Raw genomic sequence first — 24,491 nt, forward strand, 5'->3', positions numbered from 1 at the left:
AGCGCTATGACTATAAAGACGACTATATTAGTATTAAGCAAAAAGCAAACAGAAGATATTTTAGAAGACACTATAGACACAGAAAACATGGCAGAAGAAATGGACAGTACAAAAAGAATGTGGTACCCTGTTGCAGATGTCCCAGCAGTGAACAAAAGAATGGTATTAGGAAATGTTGATGAAGTGTTCAGTGCAGATTTACGATGGCAGCAAATCCTCAAATGTACATCTAGTGAAGTTCCTAAGCATGTGGTTATACGATGTCCTGGCTAAAGTGATATTAACAACATAATTAGCTAAACTCACATATAATGGTGAACATTTAAATAATCATTTGAATATGCTATAACTGAAGCGAAATTAAAAGAAAGCTGAGCTCACTAAATTTTATTTGTGAAGTATGATTTCTTAAACAGCTAAAAAAATTGTATCAAGTGCTGCAACTCACTGAACAAATATGAGAGAATGCAAATATGCAATGTCACTTAGCAAAAGTGCAATATCCACATTATATACTACATGTGTGAAGAACAGCACAGCGAATGCCAGTGCACCTAGGACCTCAGACCTGCCGTATCATTCAACATAGGATCTCACATACTCCAATCCACTGTTCATTGACAGAATAGCAGAGTTTATGAGCACCACCGGAGAAGGGCATAAAAGCAAACTTACCTATCAGTATCAGCGATAGAGTCCAATGTCGTGGCTTTCACATGCTCTGTGTCATTGGTCTGATCAGGAGCTTGATTAGCACTATACGCTAAAGGTGCTTGGTCATTTTCTAAAATATGCGTTGCTTCCCTGAAAAAAAAAATATGAAGTGCCAGATTTCAACAAAAGAGAACATGCATTGCGTTCTGATTTTGCAAAATGATCTTGTGGACTCCTTAACTTCAACTGCTATATGCACACCTAAGTCTATGAAGTATATTTTAGGGAAGATGCAGGTTATAAAGTTGTACTATTGTTGAAAACTTCCATGTTGAAGTTTTTGCTTGTAATACTGTGCTTGCAAATTCTACTCTCACAAGCAAGTATATAAAAGAAAAAACTTAAATATAACACAGCAAAAAGTGCATATAAAGCAGCCACAATAGCTCAAGAAAATAAATTTTGCGGTCTCTCGCACCTGCCTTTAAAGGGACACTAAAGCAAAATATTAAGTCAAGCTAGGCTGAAACATTAAGCTTCTGCAATAACTGATTCGTAAATCATAGTGGGAATAGAAATTTTGTAAATGAGATAATGATGAAAATAAAAATTAGAGTGATGCCACCTGTTGAGGAGTATGGTACCTCTCTTATGTGACGCATGGTGTGATGTCAGGGCGTTGAGCGATGCCAGCAGCCCACTAGCCGGGAAATGGAGCCGAAGCTGGAGGCGGGCGGTTTGAGGAATGCCGCCATCATGAGTTGAGATGGGAGTGGCCGATTTCCAGACAGTGGCAGAGGTAGTAACATGGAGATCACGCATGGCCTCATTTTTGGCGCGGGTGATTCGAACTGAGAAGTGGCAGCACGACGTTCGGTGGCAGTTTTCGATGCAACTAAGTCATATATTGGTGCCCAGAAAACAATTATAGACTTCTGGACAGATAAGCTATCGAATTAACTAAACTTAATATTTTCGTTTAGTGTCCCTTTAAACAAACAGGCACTAGCTACAACTACAAGTACCCCCATCCGAAAGAAAGAAAATGCTGCCTGCTGTTAATGCATCATCTATAAACTGCATATTAATAAAAGTGCATTTTTTATACACTCACGACTTTTGGATGCCTAATGTTTGCCTTAGCATTATGAAATTTTGAATCCATACTTTTTAATATGCATAGATTGCAATTAGACACATGTGCATAGATTACCTCTGATAAAACTTACATGAAAAAATAAAATCTCTCAATGAGGGTATGAAATATGAACATGAAGAATATTACGATTCTAGAAAGCTATATCACTCATATTCACGCTATTTAATAGCACTTCACAGTAAATAAGGGAGGAAAGTAAGGTACTGCATGAAAATAATTGTAAAAGATTAGCATGAGAAAAAGTGTGCACACATAAAATGTCTTTTGCTGTTTTACGCCACAGCAAACAAAGAATAAAAACTACATGACAATGACAGTGTTGGAAGAAGTAAACAAAACTATCACTGCCTAAAGCTTTCCAGTCTTATATTTAATGTTAAAAAAGAAAAATGGTGTTCCAAGACACATCTCTCCTTAATTGCGTATACCTCACAGTGCAACTTATTTAACAATTTTCTCACTCAGTATGTTGAAACATTTTGTTGCAAGATATTTCAATCTGATTTTCAAGTTATTTCAATGCCAATTCTATGGTAATATACAGTGTGATCATTTTAAAGTTTTATGGAATTTTTAAAAATCGTCTGCCGCAGATACCATAATTCATGTCACTAAGCTTGATTATTCTAGGAGGCGGACATTATTTGCACTAGAATTCGAAACACATATTCAACGAATTAACAGAAATTAAATAACTAACTTCCTAATTATGTATGGCACACATTGTAATTTACGAATTGTAGGCGGTGAGATTGCCAGGCGTATCTACTTGGAATAAATTTCCAGAGTGATGCCAGTTTGGAGATATGTGCAATGAAACTTGCCGTAAAAACGCACTGTTGATCCCTTTACTTTTGTAACAAAGCACTCTTCTTTTGCATTGAAGTGCAAAGTTAACTGGAATGCTTACATATTTCGTCTCCCACTTTGGAAAATAATATCTCAAAACTGGAGTAATCCTGGAAATTAATTTCAAGTGTATGTGTGTCTTGTAAACTCGCAGGCTGCAATTTGTTAACTGCAATATGTGCTTTAAAGTAATTAGTTAAAAAGATAATTAGCCAATTTTCGCTACTTAGTTGAATATGTGTTTTGATTTCACATTCTAGTAATGTCCCCCCTTTTCAAATAATCCAGCTCAGTGACAAGAATTACGCTATCTGCCACAGGCGATGTTTAAAAATTCCATGAAACTTATAACTAATAACCCTGTATACTAAAGGTTTGCCTGCAAATAAGATGGCAATGGTGTTTGTAAGCTGACAATTTTCACTGAATAGCAAAAGCAATACTAGAATAATCACTGATTATCCCCTTCAAGTGCCAATTAATTCTGTTAAATTTAGTTTCACCATATTTCTACAGGGTGTCTACCTAGTTGACATTCCCAAATTCCCTGAGTTTTCCAGGTTTTCCCTGAGTGCCTTTACAAAATTCCCTGGGTGATGCAGAACTATGTGTTATGTCAAGACAGGCTGAAACCATATCGCCCGATGCTGTCACTCTCTAGTAAGCATATGAAAAAAATTTTTAAAACGACTTAATCCAATTTGAATACTAAAGAGGAGTGGTCATGTTATTCAAAAAGAGAATAGAAGGGAGGGGTTAGTAAAATGCACAGCAAATAAAATATATTCGAAAAAAATTGGAAATCGAGTCGGACATTCTCAAATACGAATAAAAAGGAGATGCATACAGAAGCAAAGATTTTCGAATATAAGCTATTTCTATCAATTGATAGCAAGCTTGTTGGTATGAGGTCCAAACTTTGTCAGAAGTGACATTCTCTCGCAGTCATTGGTGCGTCGACCTCAACTGTCCTGACATACTCTCAGCCTGCACACAACACCTCAGTGTTGTGTTTCATTGCTTTAAAGAGTTCATTTCAGCGTGGATCAGGAACACCTGCATCTCGGCGTCAGGCCACACTGTTTTTTGAGCTTAAGCTCCTTGAAATAAGCGGCGGCACACTCCCTTTCCCATTCTTTCATCAATGCATAGGTCCTTTCTGTTCTTGTCCTCCTTCCGCCACTCGTTCGCCCAACGGACATTTGAAGCATCTTCTTGTTCAGTTGCACAGTCTACGTCCGTTTTTCGAACTCCCTAGGGGCCGCGAAAATGTCCGAAAAATCGGCCAGTTGGAAAAAATAAATGCATGTCATTTACTGCTCTTAAGTGCTTAAACCGCCACAGGCACATTCGAAAACGCTCCGACGGCCTGTAGGTACACGTATTAGGCATATCGGTGCTCGTACTGTGATAGGAAATACCGGGTGCACGCGTCTGTAATTGAGGAATAGATACTGTGTCTCGTGGCAATAGCCCCACCCCACGCTTGTTATGCTTCACTGCAATACTCGTGCGTATGTTTCACCAAGTAACATTTCGGTACGGAGGCTAAGCTGACTTTCGGGAATCGGCATTATGCAACGCACCATGCTTTCCAAGCTTCTTAGCCAATCGCGAGGACCAAAAAGGCGGAGTCCATGCCATTGCTGAAAGCAACGAATTCTTTCAATAAAAAACACGGCACCCAATGGCAAGAAGCTTCATAGCGAACGTCAAAGGCAAAGGCCTAGCGTTGCCGCAGTAGTGGCTAAGGCTGCAGCGGATCAGTGTGCGAGAGCGCCGGTTCGAGGCGGCGAGGTAATCAAAATGGCAGTGGTGGTGGCTTTGATTAATGCTGTTTCGGACCTGCGGTCACGGCAAAATGTCCGGAAAATGGGACGGCGAAGAGTTCTTGCGTCCGAAATTTCAGACATTCTGATACGTTGACTCTGTGGGGTACGTGGCGGTGCCGCGAAGCCGTCCAAGTTATCGGGAAACCGGAAAGTCGGTCGTCGACTGTACACTGGCAACTCCAGAAGACGACAGGCCGTCAAAGGCGATTCATTACGATTCCTGTCTGTTACTCGAGCTAGCATTACCGCGACTTGCGACCCTTTCAATAAAATCACAGCTAATTTTCCCTGATAGAGGCACAAATTCCAAGTTTTCCCTGACTTTTTCCAGACTACTCAAAATCCTTGAGAATTCCCGGTTTTCCCGGTTGGTAGACACCCTGTTCTAGCACCTTTAGAATAATTAAAAGCTTATGCAGAACGAATTAAAAATTTTCAATTCTTCGGTGAGTTTTACTAAGTTTAGAGAAGGTGGTTTAGAAAAACGATTTCTTAGGCGAGTTGGTTCGTAACAAAGAAGTAAAAATCATAGCACAAAAAGACAATGACACGAGAGGCTCTAATCTTAGTGCATGTCCTGCGCACTCTGCCATTGTCCGTGTCTTTTCTGTGCTACAATTTCTTTACCTTGTTACAGAATGTGGACTACATGCGAGAACTCTCTACAAGAACATCAGATATGAAAACAAAGCTATTTCGTGTCTAGCATAGTTGGAAAGCACCTATCCAGTCACTTGAAAAATATCCCTGATGTAAAGCATTCTGAAAACAATGAAAGAAGTGAACCCGCTACATGGCATATTGACTCGGAGCAAACAGTCAGCTGTCTACTTGTTTACTCAACTTGTTTACCAACTTTTTTTACTAAAACATTTTACATATATTATTCAAACTTGCAGCATACGCCCAATCAGAAGTGTTTCAAGTTGTATGCAACACATATTAAATATCTTATCTTCATCAGTTTTTTTTTCTCTTGGGCACTATCTTGGCATGCACAATTGTGTAAACAGCACCTGAAGGAGTTAAGGAACCTGTAATAATAATAATAATAATAATAATAATAATAATAATAATAATAATAATAATAATAATAATAATAATAATAATAATAATAATAATAATAAAACTAACCTTGGTTTCTCGTTATCAGCAGAAACAATATTTGCATTTGGCAGGGAACTTTGCTGTCCCTCTTGCTCTGGGTTTTCATTTGAAGATGTAGAACCTAAACCTATACTCTAAAGAGAAAGCAGGAAAACACTTTCTATTACTTCACAATACCCACAACAGAAAGATATACGTCTTTCAGTCACAGTAATACAGTACTACTTGTATCCCACTGCTACACTAACATGAATGATTTCAGAAAATTTTCTCAATTTAACACAATATGGTCACATTATGAAGGTGTTCTTGTGCTTGGCAGCAGGCTATAAATGCTGGTCAGGACATGCGCTACAAAACTTCCCAATTGCTGTTTCTTGCCTGGAAGTTGGCAAGTACGTCACAGTGTACTTGGTATACTTTATTGATATATTGCTTTCAATTATTTATGGGAACAGCTGTGCAAGCTTTCTTGGGCATAAAATAATACCAGCGCATAATCTGATTGGACACAAGTGTAACAAAGATTGGTGAAGAAACATACAAGAACTTATATAGCATGCACTGCTGCAGTTGTTTAAGATATACCACTGTCATATGAAATGACCTATATTGGCCAGAATGGCAGATTCACAAACCAAGCAAAGGAACATGAACTGCATATAAAGAATAGCATCAGTGGGGCACACCTAGATGCACACTGCAAAGATTTCAGATGCCAACCCTCACTTCAGAGAATAAGACTCCAGGCAAAAACAGAGATAACACAGCACCTCAAGTCACTGAAGTTTTTTTTTTTCTATTGTTACGAAAGGGCAGGGCTGTGTGAGTCTAACAGTGATATGTATGCGTGGCAGTGAAAGAGAACATTTGAATTGCCTTATCCGAAAATTTTCTTTGTGGATAACATATGCATAAAATTAGATGCCAAGTTAGAAATAAAGCAGTTGAAAGTGGCTTATTTACATGTTCTACATCAGTCCTAGCCTTAAAATTTGTGTTCAGTAATCTTTATTGTACACATAATTGTTGCAGCCTGAAGAAAAAATTTTGCTATAAAGAAACACATTATTACACACAATGGTTCTAGAAATGACCCACCAAAAGTTCAATGCATCATGGTTAAGCACAAAAATTTATCACAACAAATGCAATTAGCACTAGTGGCTTACTTGTGCTATAACCTCCATGGTAGGTGATAGAGGTAGCTCATTTGCCTTCTGTGGTCGAACATATTGAAAGTCATTGGAATGCTCAGGAAACTCCTACAGAATAAAAGCAAAGTAGTTTTTAGGAATGATATTGTACAGTTATGTGCTCTGCCTGTTTCATGCAGCAATATAAATTAGCTGATCATAATCATACACAAACCTCACCCTTGAGTACACTTCAGCAGCAGCACAACCAGATGGGGTCACCACCCCTTTGCACATTAGCGTAATGACAGTAACCTATATGCACTGTAAAAGTTTTAGTTAAAGGCATGAATAAGAGTTGGGGAAAGCATGGGGAATTTTTCCTGTGACAAAGTGGAAAAAGCAGGCAGCAGTGGACACAGTTGCAAGCTTAATTCCTTAAGTGAAAGGCCAATTTTGCTCACATTTCATGGCAGCTAGAACCCATTTTCAAGCAGAGCACTGTTTTACTGCCCGACATTTGTTATCAGTTTAAGGAGAGCTGAAATCACTGCCTTTAGGAGGATGTTTAGCAAGGAAATAATGCTTGTTAATTTTGAAGTTCACAACAAGTTGCAGATGAAGCATGTATGGCTCAATTACTTGAGCAGGAATTAATTTAACTTCAGTAGACAAAAAACACATCTGATTTAATATTTGAAACTTAAGGCACATTAAGTGCAAAGTATTCTTCCAGTAAATAACAACTTCTTCTCACAACAGAAGCAGTTTTCTGCTACTTTCAGTAGTAGCAGAAAAGTCGACTACAGCGTGTACATAGACAAAAGGACGAAAAGAATGACAACAACAGCGCTTGTCATCATCGTTCTTTCGATTGTCGTCGTCATTCAGTCATGTGAAGCAAAGCTCGATTCCCTGCAACACCACCAAATGGTGTTTCCCTCCGTGCATACCAGACAGTGGAACCCACCGATTGCTTCCACAGTATCATGGAAGCTTTGCTGCGGCATGGACACGCCTCGTTGTTCTTTTTGTGTGGATGCCCTTGAGTCAGCGGCAGTGTGAGCATTTGCAGCTGTTGTGCATTTTCACTCAAGAAAAATGTGCCATGCAGTTTCTACTGACAGGATTTCTGGCAGTTGTGCCATTTCGCTGTCTTTGCACGCTGCCAGGAGTGCTTTTGTCTGAATACTTCATATCACCCAGTGCAAAGATGTGCAAAATCTAGCAGAGATGGTGGGAGAACATTGCCCCTGAATAAAAATTACCGTTACTTTGCAAGGTATGCCCCAACAGCTATTGCACGTCACTGGCAGGTTATAGGACATGTTCGTCACCAAAGAGGGTTACGCTTTTCTTATTATTCTATGCCATTTTGTCTTGCAGGCTCATTAAGGCTTCGCTTACACCGATTCCCACAGTGTGCAGGATCTGAAAGCTTTATGTGGCCCAAGATTTCATTGGAGTAGGCCTTTAACTTGAGCAGAGTGCTGACTTGGGCAAGTTGGTACATAGTATAGCTAAATAGAACAGTAGCACATGAATGAGACAAACAGAATGCAAAGATGAGGTGCTGTCCATACCTTCGGTTTGTCCTGTCCATGCGCTGTAACTCCTATATTGCTAGTATAACAAATTCAACCATCAGATACTAGGGTGCACTTCCAGTGCTGTGTGGGCATGTTCTAGGGAATGTGCACTTATCCAAGCAACAAGTGTAAACAACCTTTACAAAAGACAGTTCCAGCACAATGCTGACGTCATTTCAAAGCTGAGCTTAATTTTTCAACTAGTGAGTGCATGTGCCAGCAAGCTTTTCTTGCAATGTGTACTACTTTTTTTTCAGTAAGATTTATTTTTTTCCCTACCAAAAATACAGCCTCTTACCTTCAAACAAACGTATGAATAACTTTGCATTAACTTTATATACAATTGCCGTAACATGCTGGCTGTGCATTCATTCCTCCCTCAGTTCAAATAAATTTATTTATGTTTAATATACATAAACGAAGCACATTTTTAACATGTTCTCACCTGAGTTGGAGCCTCAGACTCTGATGCAGAAACAGCAGCATGACTGGCATGTTTAGCTCCATTGGTCCTGGCACTGTCACCAAAACCACTCTCAATGTCCTCCTTGCAGCAACAGGTGCATCTGAAGCATATCAAGTTGAACAATACTGAGCAGGGGCACCCCTGGTCTTCCCTCTCTTCGTCCTCAGTGCTTCATGCACATGCGCTTGCACAGAATGGCAAGTATTTGCCAGTTCTATAGCACTTGGAAAACAAGTGATACCAGCATAGCTGCCCCGGACAACCATTCCAACCAAGAACTTGAGACAGATCTAGAAACTATGATCATGACAGGTGTCAGTAGTGGTTAATGCTACAAGAGGGTGAAGCAACACATCATGCACAGAGCAAACTGCCACGAAACAGCAGATGCATTACAATTTCTGGAGACAGTGCTTGGCAGCAGAAGCACAGAAAAGCCACACATGGAATATTCAGAACTACTTTGTTGCAAACAGCAATGATATTCTGACATAAGGAGTGACCTAATTAATCATGACAGTTTTCAAAACTTGCAAAAAAACAAAAAGAAAGATTTGAGCGCTTCTTTTATGATACCTGACCTTTTTAAGGAAGAAAAGAAATAAACAGGTCTTGTTCTACCTAGGTCTATCGTTAGACAATTTTGATTTAACATGAAAAAACATTTAACCATGCATCAATGCATATCCCAATGCATCATATATGCTATGCTGAATACTTAAACGCTATGATTAAACTTAACGCGTGGCCTATAGTGGCGTTATTGGTGTACTCCAGTGAGTTTCCAGTTTGGGGTGGTTCAGCAAGCCTAAATAATTAATTACTAATTAATTAGATCTTAACCCATCAAGCATTTCATCTATTCTTTTTGTACAAATGTAATCACCATAGCCAGAATAAATGTACTCACCATAGTGAGAAATAACGACCCACAAGTTGTTCTAATTTACCTTAAAAATTTAATTATGGGGTAATACGTGCTAAAACCACGATCTGATTATGACGCACGCCGTAGTGGGGAACTCCAGAAATTCTGACCACCTGAGGCTCTTTAACGTGCACATAAATCTAAGTACACGGGTGTATTCGCATTTCGACCTCTTCAAAATGCGGCCGCCGTGGCCGGGATTCTATCCCGAAACCTCGTGCTTAGCAGCCGAACCCCATAGCCACTAAGCAACCATGGCGGGTTGTTCTAATTCACCTTGATGTGGAACTGTGTTTGGGCGTTACAGATTTAAACAGATTTCAGTCAGCTAATGTGCAAATCTTTCTACATGGCCACAAGTATAAGAAAGGAAGAACTCAGTGCAATTTCCAGCTCTTTTTCCTTTCTCTTCTACAAGTATAAACCAGGCATTTGTGAACAAACAATAATTATTAAGAATAGTATGCACATTCTTTTGAAAAGGCATGAGAATTGCTTCCACTTCCTTTTGTTAAGACTAACCCACCTGCTGTGCTAACACCATTTAAAAAAATGTAAAACGAACATACAATGTAGACTGTCAGCTTGCAAAAATAATGGATTTCGAAATGCGAAGTAGCTGTTTCGAAATGCGAAGCTTATGGTATCGTTCCCCACCTGCGGAAAGTTTTTTTTTTTTTTTCATCCACTTTCATTCCTATTAATTTATCATTTCTTTATTTCATTTATTAAACACAAGTAATTTCCCCTATGTTGTCCTTGGTGTCAATGTTTGTTGGCTTCTTATGACATGACTAATAAACATCGGGCACCTCGGTTAACCCCCTTTCTTCTCGTCCTGTGTGTGTGTGCTATTTGGCAAGACAGTAGCAGCAAGTGCAATTAGCAAAGCCCAGGAGGGTTCGCCTAGAATGTGTTCCTTTAAAATGAATAAGTAATGCATCTTTGTAGTACAACCTGCTTTGGTACACAGTGCTCCTATCTGCACCAATACACTTGCAAGCTAATAGATAAACGGAGGCTATCTGTTTTACCAGTGTATCAGGTCTGTTCCATATTCAAATTAGATGAAACCAATGAAATTTCTCTATTGAATTTTTTTTCCTAAGGTTGCTCCCGATGCTTATTCTCAAAACATTTTCAGAAATGCACCAGTATATGTTACCCAAACCATTTAGAAAAGGAGTCACTTTAATTGCTATAACAGCCTGACTGTTCGTCTTTCGAAGCATGATTTTAACAAGTCAATACAGTGGGTAGCAATTGTCTTAACTAAACGCTGTCAAGAAATATAAATTACAGAAGGCTTTATGCAAACGGTGCTCACTATATGTTGATGGGCATTGCTCATGCTAGTCGTGAAAACTTTTCTTTCTTTATTGTGCACAAATAATTAAAAGACAGCTATTATACTTAATCCAACAATAAACTTATTTAATCGATAAGATGTCCATGGAAAAGTTGTGGAGGATGTCGAGAGATGACCTACAACAGCCTTCAAAGCGACGTAGACCTTGTGCAGTTATTTTTCTGGCAAAAAAATAACGCCCGTAAAGCTTTAAAAATACCACATGCCAACGCATCTACGAGCTATAGGGCAGCGATCTCTGGTACATGGACACACTGTCATGCGTTTATATATACAAATATATTGAAAAACACAGACAGGGTGAGAGTTATGCTGCTTCTCTAAATGGTGTTATCGGTATTTCTTGACATACCCACCTCAACTTTTGCATCAACACCTAGCTGAGTAAGTGAGTTCATTAAAAGTTAGCAGTTAAGAGATGAAATAATTTGAGCAAAATGAAAAAAAAAATTATAATGACTAGCATGAACAACGCCCACCAACACAGAGCGAGTGCAGTTCATTTAAAGCCCTCCATATTTTTTTTTTTTCAATTTTTGCTGACGTTTAGTTGGGGCAACGGGCAGATCATAAGTCACTGGGGAAATGAAATGTTCCCAAGTTGTGCAGTTCTTAAAGAAAAAGAAGAGTGGGGCCGCTGCGGCAACCGTACTTTGTGAACTGAGAAAACTTGTATTGAAGCAGAACTGCATTTAAATACTATATTCCATTGTTAAAAATTGTCTGTGTATTCAGCACTGCACTATCTGAATTATGGTACTATGAACAGGGCAACAATGTGACTGCAACCTTGTATGCTGGCCTGAAAGTTGTGAAATACTTTCCAAGGTTTCAGGCTGCCCAAGTGATGACAGAAATAACAACAATAACAATAACAAATAACAATAACAAAAAAAGTTGACAGTGACAGCTCTGCTACATTTATGGCTACCTTGCTAGGCTTAACGTTGTACTGTGGTACTTTTCGTGAGTCAATTCTCTCATTGGCTGTTTCCAATTTGATAGACGGCTTTCTTGAATTGCATCCAACAATGCGTCTATTTATACAACTAAGTGCATTAAGGGCTCCTGTTCAACAAATTTCAATGGCAATTACATCAAATACATGGTGATGAAATTGATCACCATCAAAATGTTTAAAGGAAATTGCAAATGAACTAATCCCAATTTTCAGTGACAAATTCCGCAGGGAGTAGCCCTGAATGGGGCTGTTACTTGCTAGCTGTCATATCCCCTGCCCATGTAATCATGTAATTCATTAATATGTGTCAGCTAATATTTACGAGCTAACTAGCGTCGGCTAAAGTGCGAGCTAGCTAGCGCTGACTAAATTTTCAATACTGCCTTTTCTTTAATTCTCATCTTCTGAGCTCAGCAATGTGCCGTGCCTCTGCTCATATGTGGGTCCAATTACTGTTACTCGATGTTTCAAGAATATCAGCGATACTAACGTCACAAACGTACAATGAGGCTGCGAGAGGCGCCTTCATGGAGGGCTCCGTATTAATTTTGACTACGTCTATTCTCGAAATTCACCTTACATTCACCTAAGTCTAAATACACGGGCGTTTTCGCAATCCACACTCATCGAAATACGGCTGATAATCGAACCCGCAACATCGTGTTCAGCAGCAGAACGCCACAGCCAGTGAGCAACCGCGGCGGCTATGTTTGGAGGAGTACAACAAACTCGGGCTCAGACCTAGGAGAAAGTAAAGATGCAGTCACTTGCAAAGGAGAGCGACGGCAAAAGCGCGGGAGGCGCGCGAAAAGGGAGCCCACAGCTGCGCGGGCATCACCTCTGCGGAGACGGCCGGTAAGCGTCGTCGACGCGCAGCAAGAGCAGCCTGAACGCGCACAGCACCCAGCAGACGCCGACAACGTTGACGCTCTTCATCTAACGGGGGGGGCGCCTCCTCCGCCGAGTGCAGCACGTTCTCCTCGAGGGCCGGCCGGCTCCGCCGAGCCGCGCACGCAACCACCACGGCCGGCGCGCGCGAACTCTCCTACCACCGACGCCGCCAAATGCGCAAAAGTGCCGGCCGGGCGGGCAGCGTGCCCCGCCTCGCTCGCCTAACGGGAACCCCGTTTTCACGTATATAGACAGAGCCGGCAGAACCTCCCTCCCCTCTTCCAGCTCTATGTAGGCACGTACAACTGTAAATGTCCGCGCGATGGTGATGTTAGCAAGCGGTCGGGAGGCCATTCTTCATCGTGTGAGCAACAGCGGCCAAACGAACAATTATGCGGTCCATCTCCGTCACGGCTATACACGTGCCCGCGTGCGGTGCGGCGCATGCACAACAATCTTGCGACGTGCAGCTGCATGTCCGACATGTGTACGGATGTGTGTAGCGCACACAGCTGCGGCATGATGGCCACGAGACGTGGCCTAGATGGATTTCGCCAGGGTGTTTGCTACGGGATGGCAGCCTGAGATTGAATAATACACAGACAACGGATACGCTGGTTTCGTTCAGATCAATGTTACCGAGGTTTCAGAAGAATTCCGAAAAAAAAAAAAAATCATGAGCCTCAGTGAAGGCGGTTTACCGGCGAAGCTGTTTAGCACACGACACGGAGGTGACACATAATTTTGAACAAAGCTACGAAATCATTTATTGTCTTGATGGGTGGTCATTGGGACGAAATGTAGGCACACTCTCTTATTGTCTTGATCGGTGGTCATTATTTCACTCGCAACTGCAATCACATTATTTGGTAATGTCAAATCGATGCACGTACGCCGCTGGGCGGTCGGTTGGGCCGGGTCGGTGGCATCGCAAGGGATATGTCTGCAACAGTGAACGCGTAAACTGCTCCCTTTTCGGTACCGACACATCCACATTGAAATCACCGACAACGACAACAGGGGTAGTGTCATCGCAGCTAATTCACGCAAAGTGAGTAGCCATGAACCTTACGGGACCATGAATCATTGCATTTTTTGCTTGCTTACGGGGGTATGAGCCACTGATGATAGTTTTCGACATGCTGTTATGTATGTTCTATGCGCGATTAGAAAGAATTTAAGCACTGTTCGCTTCACTTTGCGGGGTGCTCGTAGCCTCTGCCTTACGGGGCTATGAGCCATTGATGATGATAGTTTTTGTTCACAGAGAACAAAAATGCACGGAACCTAGCCATATAGAGCTTCGCTGTAAACAAGAAATCGATCCCTTTGCGTTGAATGAACTTTTGAAAAGATTCTAGTCTTGCAGCAAGCAGTGGAATACACGTACCTTATATAAGTTTAAATATTCCGCCACTTTCATATCTAGGCACTACAGGCGAAGAGCTATCTGCGCTATTCTCATACAAGGAAAAATATGGTTTCATGTTTGACTCTGTACGGAAGGAAATTGGAACACAGACTAATGCTGAAAACAGGAACAGTAATCAGGAAAATTAGTCCATTTTTTTACCGTGCAGGAATACAACGAACAAAGCTTCATATACGGAAAGCTTTCTTTCTTTCTTTTCGTATAAGCAACAAAGGAAATCAGATCAATCATTCGAAAACGTAAACACTGCAGTTTACTAAACATTCAGGGTAGGGGCACAGAACCCAGGATTGTCGCATATAGGCCTCGCCAGGTCCGCACAAAGCGTGTACCGCCTGGGCAATACGAGGAAACAATTAAAAGGTCGCTTCTGTACTACCAGTAGCTTAGTAGGATCACTGAACGTTAGCTTAGAGACAAGGGAAACTGTGCTGCCGAGTTTCGTCACATGTATACATGCGGTGGCGGTCGCCGTAAAGGCCCTCTATACACGTTTTCGCCGAGCAGCACGTGGATGGAGGGGCTTTAGTGGCAGGTAGTACTGCAGCCTGAAATTATAATTTCCTGGAGGCACGCCTAGGCTTAAAAGCAATTCTGATATCTTGCAGATCAACACGCATCGTAGTAAACGTTCGGACGCGACCGTAGACCATATATTTTTAATGCCACAGCGGCAGGAATAGAGCCTACGCAATGAAGGCGCATAGGGAGTCGGCCACTTACTACCGTATTTTCTCGCATTCATCCGCCGCAGACCCGCGTTCTCTTCGAGTTCTGCTGTCAACAGAACGGCAGACCCCCATCCCTTTTCTAAGAAAAAGAAAGAAAAAGAAGCTGCGCACGATACTATCCCTTTTGTTACTACCGTACGATATCCCCATTCGAGTCGATGGGGCGCGCTTTGAAAATGTGAGGCATCGCATACATGTTCGAAAGGCGTCAGAATATCGAGCATGTCGGAATAACGTTGGAAGCTGTATTTCACAGCCGTTTTATCGCACAAATGCTGACAGCTTCGGACGTGCATTGCGATTCCTTTCAAATTACACGGAGGAGGAAGCGGCGGTGGTGGAATAGTGTTTGTGATTATGTACATCACAGTCATTTATCCCTCTGCGCGATATATCCACACACACGGCGTTCGGCCGTAGACATCGCGTCACATACATTGTGCGCGCTCATCGTTCAAAGCAACTTTTGTTTTGAAACGCGGGCGAAAGAACGAGCTGACGTTGTTCGAAAGCGATGCAAAAGTATGCTTATTTTCTCGTAAATACTACTTTGGATACGCTCCTACGATGCAACACATCTCCGCTATCATGCCAAGTTTATTTTTAACAAGAAGAAGAAACTGTGGTTTAACGTCCCGGCATTGCACAGTGGGTTCTGACTCGTGAGGGACGTCGTAATAAAACGCACCGGATTAATTTTGACCACCCGATGTTTTCTTAACTACGCCTGCATGGGTATGCGGCCGCCGAGGCCGGAAATCAAACGCGCAACCTCGTGCTAAGCATCAAAGACGCAAGAATGCGTTCTCAGCCGCTACTTATAGACCGTTTCATCGGGCGAGGAGGATAGGGCGCGCGGAGAGCCTTTCCTCCTCTCTGGCTTGGGCGATCCGGCGCGGCGCTGCTTGAAAGTATTGCTGTCGCGTGCTGCGGAGCGATTTTGAGATGTTTTAGATGGTATTTTGTGAAATTTACGCCGTATCCGTTCATATAAGGTCGTCAGGGAAGCCTTTCGGTGCATCGGTAACTACAGTAGGCGGAAATATCTTCTGGGAGCGCAGAAATGTGACGCGTTTTATAAGCCGCGGTGTACGCACATTATCAGTCGCGGTGTGTGTATGTGTTGTGAACTATTTTACTTATATCGGTTTTAATTCAACAAAGAAACCCGGTGTCTCTGTATTAGCAGCATGAAATGGTAAATCTGCTCAATATCTGATCGCTTGGCGTAGGGAGCAAAGCATAAACATGAGAGCGCATGCTCGTGCACGGCCAACCTAAGGCAACCACGAAACATCTAAGCGGCAGGCGCAATCAGATATTTGTGATGCACCGGCATCGTTCTCGCGCATTTCAAGTCTAGTAGGCTTCAAATTACCATATGTCTACGCTAGCCTTCCTGCATGAGGCCGACGGCGCTGCTCAACACAGCAATCACTGCGGTTTGTGAACCAGCACGGTACATATGTAAGCTGTGCGCTTCGGCATTGCCTTTTTTGCCTGCATACAGCCATAATATATGAAGGATCGCATAAAAAGAATGCGATGCCTATTTTTGAGGACAAAATTTCCGTCATGCGTGTGAGTGCGTCGTAGTGAACGGAACAAACACAACCGAAAAAGAAATTCGGTTATAATCCTCTTTCTCGAAAAAGCAAGAGAAAACGGGCTAACGCCGCAATAGGGCCTCGCATAGTCACGCCGCACAACGTTTATAAATATATAACCGCAGATGCGGTATGCTTGGACCATGCGGTATATAGAACAAAGATATATGTAATCCAGCACTTACCACTGCTTAGGACGCTCGCGCAGTTCGTAAACAGTCCCTTTGCTGGACAAGTGTAATTCAGACTGTAAGGTATGCTGCTATCACTTGCCAAAACTATTTTATTCAGGTGCGGAAACCTCACCCATCGAACCAAGTAGTCACGCAATGGAACCTGCAGCGAACAGTTTTAACGCTTGCCAAAGTATAACATCACAGCTCCTATCGTAGCAGAACGGTACCCACGATCACGCTGTTATGATCGTCGCGTATGTTTCCGCAGCTTAGAAATAGAGGATAATACTGCAATAAGGTCACATTAGTGACTGGAACATTCAGAAATACACAATTCATCTCCGAGGCTGATTGCAGACTCGAATATGCGCGCACACATCGCGTTGCCTGTTCTGTCCACCTCAACGCCAGCAGAAATTCCGGCCATGATGCCTTAAACCACTTCAGCACGTCTCACAGAACCGTTTACTACGTAGAAGACGCACGTCATACTAAACAGACCGCTCGACCGCGAAAACAAACGCCAGAAACTGCCGCCAAGCGTATACCTGCCATGCAAAAGACCGCTTTCACCCAAGCCAGTATGGCGCTGCTCATAGGCGGCGCCACTGCGTTCGCAATATGGCGGCGCCTACGAAAAAACGGTCTATAGGGCAGTTCGTATGCACACTCCTTTCATGTAACGCCAGCGTGTGATGGTAAGCAAATATCCCAGTTTTCCGTTATACAGAGTGTTCAAAATTAAGTTTTATGGTTTTATTAAAATTAGCCACTCGGAGGCACAAAGTGAGATGATAATTATTGCTGTCGGCAGTCCCATTAACTGAAATTGAATAATTAACTTTTTGTTGACTGCAGTAATTGGGTATGTTTGAACTGAAAAGTTAGAGGCAGTCGTGTTTCTACACATTATCAGTTGGAAAAATTCTTCTAGCGTTTCTGCGCTCCGAGATATCCGACTCCAAATGTTAATTGTCGTTCGCGTGATTACGCATGCAATAGAGTTAGGATCGGCTTAAAGCTCCTGCCTGATGTGTCGCGACTGTTGCGTGCGGCATTTAGTCTGACAAGGCGCAGGCATAGACAAAGATAACTGTTTCCCTTCCCCTCTCGGCTGGCGAGATAAAAAATCGAAGAACCCGAACCGCTGTCGTAACACGCGAGCGCGCATCCTGTAATGAAGGCGGGAGCTGCCATGCCGAGTTAATAGTGGAGTGTTTTAGTTGAACGTCTTTACGGTACGCTCCGCTCCGAGTCGCCCCGCTAAGCCACAGCGGAGCGGACCTTCCATAGTTGCAGCACGCTCAGACCAAACTCAGGGTAATTAAAGAAAATAAAAACACGCATTGATCACTTTTATAGAGTAAAACGCACATTATATAACTTATTTGTCCATGAAGCATCTAGACGTGCGCTTGTAATGCGTTACCGGTTCATTTTATCCAGTGGAAAATAAAGCGCCGTCTTGGGCAATGCCACGTGATAGCCAGCAAGCTTGCTTTCTGCATCCAATCCTTTCTGACGCCAACGCTGGGCAAAGCTCTGCGCAGCACGCTCCGTTCAGGCAGCTTCTAAGCCATGGACCGTGTTCCTCGCTCCGCTAACCCGCTTACGGCTAAGCGGACGGCGCATGCGCATTCGCGCGTCCGCTCCGCAGCGTAAACTTAATGGCGCGAGCGGAGAAGCCGGAGGACGGCGCGCGTGCGCAATGGTGACTTGACAAGTGGGCATGGTCCTTGCCTGGGCTACGCAAATAAAGTGGCTGCCGATTTCCAAGTACAGTAAGCTTTACTGAAATCAAGAGCAACAACTGCACGGCACACCGCGCTGTCATACCTTGATTTCGCCAGCCGAGAGGGAAAGGGAACCAGTTATCTTTGTCTATGCCTGCACCTTGTCGTCAGACTAAACGCCGCACGCAACAGCTGCGTCACACCAGAGAGGAGCTTTGCGCCGATCCTCACTATCTTGCATGCGTAATCGTGCGAACGACAATTAAAATTTGGAGTCGGATATCTCGGAGCACAGACCCGCTAGAAGAATTCTTCCAACTGATACTGTCCAACTGGTACTGGGTAGAAATAAAACTGCCTCTAACTTTTCAGTACGAACTTACCCACTTGCAGCAGTCAACAAAAGATGAATTATTAGTTAATTATTATTATTATTATATTATTAGTGAATTATTAGTTAATTGGGCTGCTCACAGCGATAATTATCATCACTTTTGTGTTCCCTGCCCACATAACTTATCTGCACAGGTGGTCTTCGCATGCCTTCGAGTGCCTAATTTTAAGAAAACCATAAAGCAATTTTGAATACCCGGTATACGGTGCCTTTTTTTTTTTTCTGCGCCATTTTCTTTTAAATAGCCTGTGGCAGATAGCACGATTCTAGCCCTTGATGTAAATTACTCGCTGAGGCGGCCATTACATCTTTGCGAAATCAAAATGCTTAATTGAATAATTAACATAATTACGCGAATGAACTTTTTAAGTAATTACTTTACAGCACATGTTTCATCTTGCGAATTGTAGCCGGCGAGTTTGCAAGGAACTAAATTCATTGGCGTTCCAGTTACATTTTTAAAGAAAACGTTGTTTTATGCATTGAAGCGCAAAAGTAACTTTAAAACAAATGCATTTCATCGTACACTTCAAAATTAATATCTCAAAACTGGTGCTGTCCAGAGCTCGTTCCAAGTGGATACGCCTAGCGAACTCACTAGCTACAATTCGTAGATTAATATATGTGTCGTAAAACAATTTAAAAGGTGTATTTGCGTAATTGTGTTATTTAATTAAGCACTTTCATTTCTCGTAGAAATAATGGCCGCCTCGTCGAGTAATTTAGACGAAGGGTTCGCATTATTAAAAACTTGATATAGGTAACAAAAAAAAAACTTTTTCTAAGCGTGCACTTATTTTTGTCACAAGTGGCGAATCTGCACTAATTAAGCGTTTGGGCGAATGTGCTCAGTGAGTACATAACGACGGCACCAGGTTCATCTCCGTTCAACATTTTCAAGGTGAGCAGGAAGGCTTGTCAGTTCTGCATCCCCTGTTGAAGTTTCCAGGCTACGGATCCTTATGACTAGCCGCGGGAAAGGCGCCGTCGGACCTGAAAATTTCACAGGGACTGTGCATGTTTGAAAACTACTAGCAGCAATAGACAAAAGGAAAAAAATAGTGAGCGGGTGAAACGTTCATATTATGTAAGCAAGCGGCATTTTTCTCAAGCACCCGCCGTGGTTGCTCAGTGGCTATGGTGTTGGGTTGCTGGCACGACGTCGCGGGATCGAATCCCGGCCACGGCGGCCTCATTTCGCCCTCGCGAAATGCGAAAACACCCGTGGTAATTAGATTTAGGTGCACGTTAAAGAACCCCAGGTGGTCGACATTTCCGGAGTCCTCCACTACGGCGTGCCTCATAATCAGAAAGTGGTTTTGGCACGTAAAACCCCATAATTTAATTTTAATTTTTCTTAAGCCTCGTCTTGACCTTTAAAGGGACTCTGGTTCAAGGGTAGCACGCACAGTTGCGCTAAAACGGTGCAGACGCCGAGGTTCACGCGTCAATCTGGCCTGTTCGCTCAGAATGAAGCAGCCGGCCCGAAGCCTTCAGTTGCACCGATCGCCATAGGTCCATAAGGAGAAAGCGCATGTGCCTATCAATTGTACGACGATTGGTCGGCAGACGAGGCCGGCCGTCACGATTAGAGATTGCCAGCGGTTTCCCGTGCATACGACCGAATGCTTTCGATACGGCAGACGAGGGGGGGGGGGGGTATCCGAACTGCTCTTGTACAAAAAAGACGCCGCCTCGGCCCTGTATATCGCGTTCGCTATCGCACGCGGGAGACCAGTGTGTATATATACGCCACTCAACCCTAATCCAAGAAGACACAGCGGGCACACTTTTAGCCGGCCTGAACAGAGACTGGCTCGTGCGTTCATCTATCTATAGAAGCGGATCAAGTGCGCCCACCGCGCGCCAGCTACAGCATGCGCTGCCCGCCGCCACCCACCTCTCTCGCCGCCTGCGCACGCACGCACGTGCTCGTCTAGTGTTTTTCACACACCGATCGCTACGGGAACGAGCGACGGCGGCGGCGCACGCCCGGTCAAGCACGCCTCTCGGCGCGACTCGCAATTAGCCCAGGCCGCGATACCACGCGGCAGTGTATTTATACGGGTCGGGCTCGCTCGCACACCGGGTGCACAGCCCCGCCGCTGGCCGACCAGTGCTACCATATCGAGGGTGAGGGAATGGGTTGGGGGGGGGGGGACGTGAGCCACGTTCTAATGAGCACAGCCAACCTCTCCTCCGATTCCCCGGACAGTCGCGACGTGCGAAGGTAACGTAACGCGGTCAAGCCGCACCAAGAGGTAGACGCGACGCGCGTCGCCGGCATATATAACAGGGCTTGAGCGCGTATTCATGTGCGCAACCAGCCGCTCTGCCGGGCACAATATGTGCGAAAACAAAAAATTTTACGGCCAAATAAATAAGGCACGACGGGACACTCGGGCACTTACGGAGATTGCAGTCAACCATCGGCCCAACAGCCGTGCGGCGGGGCGGCACTGGGCGCCGGCTGGGGAAGATGCATTTTGGCGCTTCTACAAAGACGCCAGCGAGTGGGCCATAGGTCGTGAACCGGAATGACTACAACCCACCACGCTCGCACACCGCGATAATGACATCAGCAATCACTGGCCCCAATTGTTAAAAATAAGGACTTCCAGGTAAAGAGATAATTGTTGCTTTCCGAAATTTGTAGCAGTCGCAGACCTTAGAGATCGCGTGATGATCCCCGATAAGCTCTATAATTAAGCATACTTCACTAACACTGAATTAGTGATCTTACCCGACATTTTCGCTGCTGAATTGAAGTCGGTCCGTGCTCAAGGCACGTAATGTCCACTCAGAATCCCAAAACTAGCACCCGTTTCGAGAAATCCATCCCCGAACATGCGGCGGAACGCGTGTCATTTTTCCCACATTATCACGCGAAACACCGACTTATTTCATCGCTGATATTGGTGATGAACACCTCGAAACTCGTGCTAGCCTCAGAATTTCCGATAAGTGAACATGACCGGCTTCAGCTCCGTAACTGCAACATGTGCGCTAACGTTATTAACTAAGAATGTTGATTACTGAACAGTCGCTGCTTTTTTGCACAATTTCTAACTTGTACCTCTGCACCTAATTTTACCCACAAAAATTATTATTTTGTCTTAGACCTCCTTTAGCTTTATTGACTGCCACGGTTTTCGCTGAGGCACTCCGTATTTAGAGTTGTAAAATGCGGACTACATTAGTGATTGCATAAACGACGGTAAATTACAGCAGTTGAGCGTTTCGCATTCCGAACACAGGGACGAACGCTGTACAGTCTCCAACCGTCGCTGCAGCTGGAAACTGACGTCTTGTCTCAAAACGAAAACAGATGCGACCCGTAATGTTGCTTCAACGTGAAAAGCTTCTGCCCTGCTAAAATACGCGGATAAGAAGGGAGGACCTGGACGCCCGAACGTAATGGTCAACTACTGACAATATGCCCTACCATGCTCGACACACTCGCGTCCAGGTAAGGCGTTGGCATTGATACCGTTATCCAACGATAAGAAATAATTAGGCAATTGTGACAGGCTTTGCGCCCATGTTTGCGACTTGTTTTAACCGGAACATATTCGCGCTCGATTGCTGACAAGATTTAGGGCCGGAGTTCGTATGAATCTTCAGTGAACTCCCCGCCAAGTCAAAAAATTAAGGGGGGCGAGATAAATGATTTGGTTGAGGTTATCGCAATTAATCCGGATTCAGTTGCTCGGCATGACCATGCCGCGTTGGGACAGTAGTAGACGCCGACGAGAAGGGCACAGTGATCGCAAGATTGCAGACTAGAAAGAACAGTGAAATGCTGCATGAGAATGTTGTTGGGAAAAGCGATCGAGGTCGAAATACGAAGTGGATCATGTCGAAGGAAGTGTAGGGCTGGGTGACTGTCGCACATTTGAGTAAAGCTGCTTGTTCCCATTATGTCGGTTGCGTCAACTAATGCTAATGTAGACTAGCGAAGTGCAGGATAGATGGTCAGGGCCGCCACAACTAATTCGAATGAACAAAGAAAGGTGCGAGGAGCGCACAAAAGCTTTAATACGGCACTGCGAATAAAAGTTAAAGGGTAAGAAAATATGTACATGATTTCGTCAATCAGTCAAACGGCGGTTACGTGTGCAGGACACCAACACCCCGTGTGCAAAGGCAGGCCCCCAGGCAGACATCCATAGTTCCCAGCTGGTCAAGCCCGTCATGCTGGCCTGCTACATTTGACAGCGAGTACAGCAGAGAAGTCTATTTATTACATGGGTAGCGAAGCTTGTGCCGAAATGTGACTCCAGAACCAACTGGCCAGCGACATCAACAAGAGCAACTGAAGCGTGATCAGGGCAAGGGGGGTAAGTCAATTTATTTATTCATGTATACAAACTGCAGGCCGCAGTCTGGCCCAAGCAGGAGTGATTAACAAAAAAAAAAACAACAACAACATAAAACATGAACGGCATATTAAGCGTATAAAAGTACAATGTCACTGGAAAAAAAATTGATAAAGAAACAGTGCCCTTCCACACAACAGAAGGATGACCAACGAAGCTGCGTATGTGCATGGGCCCCTTAATAGCGAACCGCACCTCCGCCGCGGGTCGGCCCGGCATTTTATATCTTCGGGATCGGCTCACGCATGAGGAGTGCTTAAAGTATAAACCCCATGCAAGCGATCTTGCGCGCGACAGCGACAAGCGACGCGATGGAGATGATGATGATGATGATGATGATGATGATGATGATGATGATGATGTGTGGTATTTTATGGCGCAAGGGCCAGGTTTGGCGATGGAGATGGCTGTCGCGTTCGCTCGTCGCATGCTCGTCGCCTAAAAATCGTACCCCATGCGAGCGATGACTTCGAGCGACGTCTCCCCAGTGTTGCCGGTATGAGGACAGCAATATAGGCGCCGAAACTAGCGTGACGCGTGCTTTATTAACTTAAGTTGACGTGCTTTACTGTAAAAAAACAGCATAAAATATTTCTGAAGGTCTTCCAGTAGGTTCTCATCCTTGCCCTATAAAAATTCAATTGTTTGCTCGTTCCGTGCCACAATTGGTAGTACTTGAGTAATGTACATCCAGTTCCGGTTTCGCGCTATTGGCTAGTCGCTCATAGCACTTCCGGGCGACGAGCGACGAATTCTAGATTTGTAGAACCGAGCGATCGCGCGACAAGCCCGAGCGATCTGTTCAAGCGACGGCCCGATCCGTCGCTCGTCGCCGTCGCCCACAAAATCGCGCTCATGGGGTTTAGCCTTAACGCCTGCATCACCTCCACCGCGGGTCAGCCCGGCATTGCACTATCTTCGGATTTTTTTTCTACACGCGGACACGATAGTGGGGAAAGTAGCCCTTAACAGCTTCGCTGTAGAGAAAAAAAAAAACCGTCAATACAAATCGTGTGTCGCACAGTGTTACATTATGAACATGTTACATACCGAAGTTGACGTTTGCAATATTAACGAAAGATTCTATCGAAGTAGAGC

General features: G+C 43.7%; 1 protein-coding gene across 4 annotated transcripts in view; it reads right to left on the bottom strand.

Moving 5' to 3' along the window:
- The window catches only part of LOC142579984 (SUN domain-containing ossification factor), a 172,698-nt gene that overhangs the window by 60,969 nt on the left and 87,238 nt on the right, over positions 1-24,491 (bottom strand). The window contains exons 1-5 of one of the 4 annotated variants that reach the window (XM_075690705.1): positions 12,889-13,012; positions 8,772-8,892; positions 6,774-6,866; positions 5,629-5,735; positions 676-804 (exon numbers count right to left, since the gene is read on the bottom strand). In XM_075690705.1, coding sequence (XP_075546820.1) covers positions 676-804; positions 5,629-5,735; positions 6,774-6,866; positions 8,772-8,892; positions 12,889-12,986 — 548 coding nt within the window. In that variant the 5' untranslated portion in view covers positions 12,987-13,012. Of the gene's footprint in view, positions 1-675; positions 805-5,628; positions 5,736-6,773; positions 6,867-8,771; positions 8,893-12,888; positions 13,014-24,491 lie in introns of those variants that run through there. The other 3 variants (XM_075690688.1, XM_075690713.1, XM_075690698.1) reach the window with 3 other exon arrangements.

The sequence above is a fragment of the Dermacentor variabilis genome, chromosome 1 (genome assembly GCF_050947875.1).
Source record: "Dermacentor variabilis isolate Ectoservices chromosome 1, ASM5094787v1, whole genome shotgun sequence".
Lineage (NCBI taxonomy): Eukaryota > Metazoa > Arthropoda > Arachnida > Ixodida > Ixodidae > Dermacentor > Dermacentor variabilis.